Here is a 6,000-nt window from a genome sequence, read left to right as displayed (position 1 = left end):
TGTTACACCAGCGGTCACACTGCGCCATTGGAGCTTTCAAGTAACGCTTTTCAGCTCTGCGTTCAGAGACGAACATCTGTATTTACATTTTCTGTTTCTCTCTTCTTGGGGGTGAAAGAGGTCAATTTGTAGGGAAAAGCAGGGCTGGGTCGGTTTTATTTCAAGTGTTGCTAACATGCTATGGGTGTCGGGTATTTTTCTGGGAGGTTTTAGAAAGAGATTTTATCATTGGCTCAAGTCATTTTCACTTAGAGCTACGAGATTCTTTTGCTCTTCTCTCTTTTGCGTTTTGATCACTCATTTTACTCAATTTTTTTGATATTATCTGTATGATAAACATTTTACAGCTAATTCTTTGATCCGTAAATTGTATTCAAGCGTTTTTTAGTAATTACTAATTCTTTTGCAATGGCGTGGGGAGGTGTCAAGCATTTTTAATGCACTAAAATTCTTCAGAAGCTCCGCTCAGACTCCGACCATACGGGTATTACATGGGGGTTTCCAGAAAGGGGCGAGGGAAGACAGCTGCCACCTCCCTTTCAAAATAAAAAATGTTTAAAATGAAACTAATAAATAAATTAAATAAATAACTCTAAATTGAGAGTTGCTTCAGTTTCTAAATTTACCACTGAGTTTGGCTGTAGTAAATTTGTGACTGAGTTTGAACATCTTCTTTGGGAGCCGTTTGAAAAGGGAAAGTTATTGGTGTTTAGTTGGGTAAATATCGCTATCATTTTAGAATTATATTGCTTCAAAATCTTGGAGGGAGGAGGGGCAATAGGCCAGTCCCCTAATTTTCCCAAATGATGAGCCAGCCCAGGGGATCCCTGAACTTGAATTTTTAAGGGGAAGGAAACTCTCAGTTGAACAAATGGAACTCCAAATTGTCACCGAATGATAATTTTGCCGAATCGAACACAAATTTCTGCCGAATGATGATATTTTTTCCGAATCATCAGAAAAATTTTGAGAGGTCACAGTGATATCCGAGACTTCCCATCGGGGCTCCCCTGAGATTGCCCCTCTTTCCATGTTGAGTTGGATACGCCCATGGGACATTAGTAGTGGTACCGAGCAATACATCCCGGAATTAAGTTCTCCACATGATAGTGCTGACCAGAGTGATGGTGCTACGTCAGGGGACAATGATGATGATGATTTCATTGATCTTGCTCAACCAGGTCCCTCTAAGCAGCCCCAAGCTCCCAATTGGATTACAAAACAAAGAATTCAGAAGACTGCCTGATTTCTCTTCTTATAGTGGGCCTATTGAAAAGTTTTGGGATTTACCCGAGAAAACCGCAAAATTGCACTGTTTCAGGAGATTTTCTCCATTCAATTGACCCAGTCCTCTATGTGGTGCACCCTGGGTATATAAATATGCTACACAGGCGTAAATTTGTGATTTTTCTATTTATTCCCAAATTTTACGCGCTTTGTTGCAATACTCGCTTTAACGCACGTTACAGCTCTATTGGTGCAATGTTGCCATAGGTGTAACACCTATAAAATAAAAACGGCAAGTGCAATCTTTACCAAATTTTATTTGTGCACTTCTTAGGGTCTAAATAGACTGCCTATAATTTTTTTTTTTTTTTGTCGAAATTCCAACTTTAAAGTGTAGTGCGCCCCAAAGGGTTAAAGGATACAAAATGTTTCTTTGGCATTAAGGATTTAGGTTCGAAATGACGCAATGTATCAATGAAACTTCTGAAATGGATGGTGACAAATAAAAGCATGAAGGTAATTAAAACAGTTAAATGTTTTAGTTTTACTTTCGGTTCTTTCAGAATGATTGCTTTCAAAAGATTTTGTTTTGTTATAATAAAACTAAGGACAACTCCCGTTTCTGGTCTTGAAAGGGGATCATTTCCGGAGGGATGGGGCATAAGTGTTATTTTTGGGCATACAAAAGGGGTCTGGAGTGAATTTTTCGAAATACGAGTCCTCAAATACAGCCTTAGTCTATCTTTGATCAATCAGACGGGGAGGGGATCATGACCCTCTCCCCTACTGGGTCCGCGCTTGTATAATAACATATCTTCAATTAATCATGTCTGTTATTTTGCATACCTTACTTCATATCCGACTCGCAACTTTAAACGCACACAACATTGTAAATGGAAGTTGAATTCTGTATAGTAACTGAATCAGAAATTTAAGAAATCCTTTTTTTCAACAACTTAAAGTAATTGTAGAGCAAAGTAATATCTTTCGTATAACTTGACAATTTGCGCTGAATTCAGTGATGGGAATTAAGTGTATAACTCGGTGGATTAGGGTAAAAGTTGGTATTTTAGGATTGTCGTTATTTTTATGATTATATCTATGTGGATGTAGCTCTATTTTAATTTTGTAAGTTGAGTTCAGTGCTCTTTTATTTTCGAATATAGTTACAAAATGTTTCTCCTAGCTGATGTAAACATTAATTTTCTTTTTTTGGTTTTCTTTTTGTGAGACAGCACTTGAAACCTTTGAATCATAAAATGCCAAATTAGAAAACGCACAGACTTGGAAAATTTCTTGTCATATTACGTCAGAGATCTAATAATAGCTTAGGTAACGCTAGCAACTTAAGATCATGTCACGCGGGGGGCGGCTATTCCCCTCCCATACACAGAAAAAATAATGAGTGTAAAATGGAAAAGTATCCAACATTTTGATATTAATTATTGCATAATTGAGCATGCAATCGTAAATCCAGGTGTTTCATATAAGACAGGTAATGTGTTGATGAACGAACTGAATGGAATGTGTTGACAATTTAAAAACTATTTTTAAGAAGTAATGATATAAGAAATGAAAACAATAAATTGTAATGCACCAATAGCTTAGTTTGTGGCACCTTTTCATATTTTGGCGCCCAGGGTGGTTGCCTCGATCGTCCCCTCTTTGGACGGCCCTGCAACTTTATCTGCAGTAATAAAATTGTACTTGTCACAATAAATATAATTTTTTTCCTCATATATGTTACAAATAAATTTCAAAAGGAACATTTCAATAAGTCTGTCTCAAAGTAAAATGTTTCAGTTCTTTTAGAACGATTATATAAGTCTATTCTCTTTTCTTTATCCTTTATACTTTTTTCTCATTGTAGTACCGGTTTTCCTGATTTGAAATTCCATAGTTTTTTGCTTCTTGATGAATAACCGTCAATAGTATCTGCATTTAATGAAAAAGTTCTGAATTTCAATAGTAAACATAGTAACGGGATTGTTTCTTTCAATTTTGATTGCGATACAAACAAAAACTAAGATGTTGTAAGCATCAATTTATGTTTCAGAAATTTTTTTCAATAAAATATTAAAGGATACCCCAATGTCCAGCAAATCAAATTAATTTAGTTTTTTGTTTTAATGTAAGTCGGATGTAGAGGATTTCTTAATAAACTGATTCAAATGATGTGTTGAGTCATGTTGAAAAGTAAGACAACATCTCGTAAAGTGGTGAATACGAAAATTTAATTTAGTTTAATAGAATAGTTGTAATAATCGATGTAGTAGCATGCATTATTGATATGATGGTTATAATAGAATTATTGTAATCATCAAAACATATCAATAACATACTTTTTAAAATATAAGCGTATAACAAACTTCTTGTTGAAGAGAACAGCCAAAAAAGCTGTAACAACAGATGTTGCAACTGCAGTCGCATTATATATAATCTGCAATGAAAAAAATGTAACATGATATGATACGGTAGCCACCATGAGCTTAGACAGATATATTCACAGATAGATGTCAGGTTTGAAGGGATTCTTTTTGGCTTCCCGGAGCATTCTCTCTAAATCCGTGTATCAATACAAACGTATTCAAGGCCAACTGTAGCACTTGAATCAGTCTTACAAAATGTAAATCTTTAAAACACAACAATGATATTAAAAATTATGTATATATAAAAGATCCACTTAGTATGAGAGGATAAACGAAATTTTTCTTTTTAAAGAAAATATGTAAGCATAATCTCTCTTTGAAGTACCTCTCACACTAAGTAATTGAATTTAACATAAGTGAAACTTATCTTTTAGATATAGCATTAAAATCTTTGACTCTTTTTTTGTAACATTATTCAAAAGTTACAAAAGTAATTTGATATACATATAGTATATATATATATTATATACATAGAGTTTAACATAATGTGAGTTCAATGATTCTGACGAAATGAAGAATGTGCCATTTTTAACTAATTAAAAATCTAGCTTTAAATATTTATTAATGTTGCCTTGTCAGTAGATCTCACTGCTCATTCAGTAAAAATTTAAATATTAGAAAAAATGCTTCTTTTCATACTTTTGAAAATTTAAAAGCTGTTATGTTTTTGACTGGCTACTTGTTGTGTATCATTTTCTCTACTTTCTTTCCAAACTAGTACGGAATTCTTTGACACAAGGAAGTGTATAAAAACTTGAAAAAAGAAAAAATAGAGGAAAAATGTTCTCTTCCATACCTAGATTATAATACTAAGTCGCAAACCTGCTGTTTAGAAATAATGGCCTGAAATCTTGGCAACTTTACCTAATGCGCTGTGTTCAAGTAATGAACAAGATCATCTCCTTTCTATTTCGAAGATAGCGACACAACTTTGTTCTTTTGGCAAATAATTTTCAGATATTAGAGCTTTGGCATTATTTGATGAGTTTTTGAAATGGGTCTTTTGATTCTTTTACTGGACCCCTATGTATCAGCGACGTCCTGAGTGAGTGATACACAGTAAACGTGCACAATAAGAAGTTTGCGCTGTGGGTATAAAATATGAACATTTGTTTTTGAAGAAAGAGTAAAGTAAGTCATGACGAGGAATATTTATATTTGACATAACATCAGGCACTCTTCCCATTGGAAATGACGGTACGGGCATCTGTGCAGAGATTTCTTGGAGTTGTAGAGACTGCCGAGTTTCCATTCACCCAGCAGCACATGTGGCACTTTGAAACATCAGATTTTCTCTAGAAAAGGCTAAGGAATGCTTTAGTCAGCCAAAGCTATCCACGGATACGATAGAACTTTGTGGCACGCTAGCTGGAAGGTTGACCAATGAGGAATGGTGAAATAGTTTATACCAACTGATCACAAAATTTGAAAGGTCCAATTCATCTAACATTATTTGAGCTACTCCCATGAATACTTTCTTTTCCATCCGTCCATAATCGCCCCACACAGTAACCTGTATAAGGGGGGAAAAAAACACACCATTAGTGAACTTCGAAGTTATGATACTCCGAGTCATATGGTAACTATATGGCAACTATAGTCATATGGCCTACTATATGGCAAACGGATGTCAATGACAGCTAGTGCTGGGAAAAACACAGCAAATTATTGCTGGAACAACAATCTCTTTGTTTGGCAATAAGATAATACAGTCGAACTTGCTTATAACGAATGCGAAGTGACAGCTATATTTACTCGTTATAACCGAGTGCTTGTAAAAAACGAGTCCATGAAAAAAAAAGCAACCACAAAATTGATTTATACTTGCTGTGTTTTTATTTCTCTACAGAACCAAAGAGGTTGGTTAATTTGCTTTAAATTGTCTTATTGTTTCTTTATCGCACTATTATTTTTCTAGGAATACTGAGAGTGTGGAAAACATCTAAATTTTTACCCCTGGCTACCTGGCTTCGAAAACTTTGAAGTTTTTCTGCACATGAAAATCCACTCAATGTGTTTAGGATTGTTTAGATCCAAATTCTTCACATTAATTTGTAGCTATCGTCGTCCCTTCCAGTATTTTTATGTGCATTTGTATTAGCTTGAATTTGAATTAAATAATTCTCGGAATTATATCCTAGAAGTTATAACATGGACTTCAACTTTGGACTTAAGCTTAGCTGGAGGTCATGAGAAATTCTATTAAGTACAAACATATCTAGGTTAAAACGGGGTTTGCTCGTTAAAAGCGAGTTATGTTCCCATAAACTAAACATTGTACCAATCAAATCTTTCTGATTTCCTCACAAAATCCGGGTTGTCGTTAAATCAGGATTCGTTATAA

General features: G+C 34.6%; 1 protein-coding gene across 1 annotated transcript in view; it reads right to left on the bottom strand.

The window, feature by feature from the left end:
* Positions 1 to 3,452: 3,452 nt before the first annotated feature.
* Positions 3,453 to 6,000, bottom strand: part of LOC129231713 (regulating synaptic membrane exocytosis protein 2-like) — a 179,345-nt gene continuing 176,797 nt past the window's right edge. Inside the window, exon 21 of the mRNA XM_054866076.1 lies at positions 3,453 to 5,169. Coding sequence (XP_054722051.1) covers positions 4,978 to 5,169 — 192 coding nt within the window. The 3' untranslated portion in view covers positions 3,453 to 4,977. The remainder of the gene's footprint in view (positions 5,170 to 6,000) is intronic.

The sequence above is a fragment of the Uloborus diversus genome, chromosome 10 (genome assembly GCF_026930045.1).
Source record: "Uloborus diversus isolate 005 chromosome 10, Udiv.v.3.1, whole genome shotgun sequence".
NCBI lineage: Eukaryota > Metazoa > Arthropoda > Arachnida > Araneae > Uloboridae > Uloborus > Uloborus diversus.
This window is presented reverse-complemented; position numbering and strand designations above follow the sequence as displayed.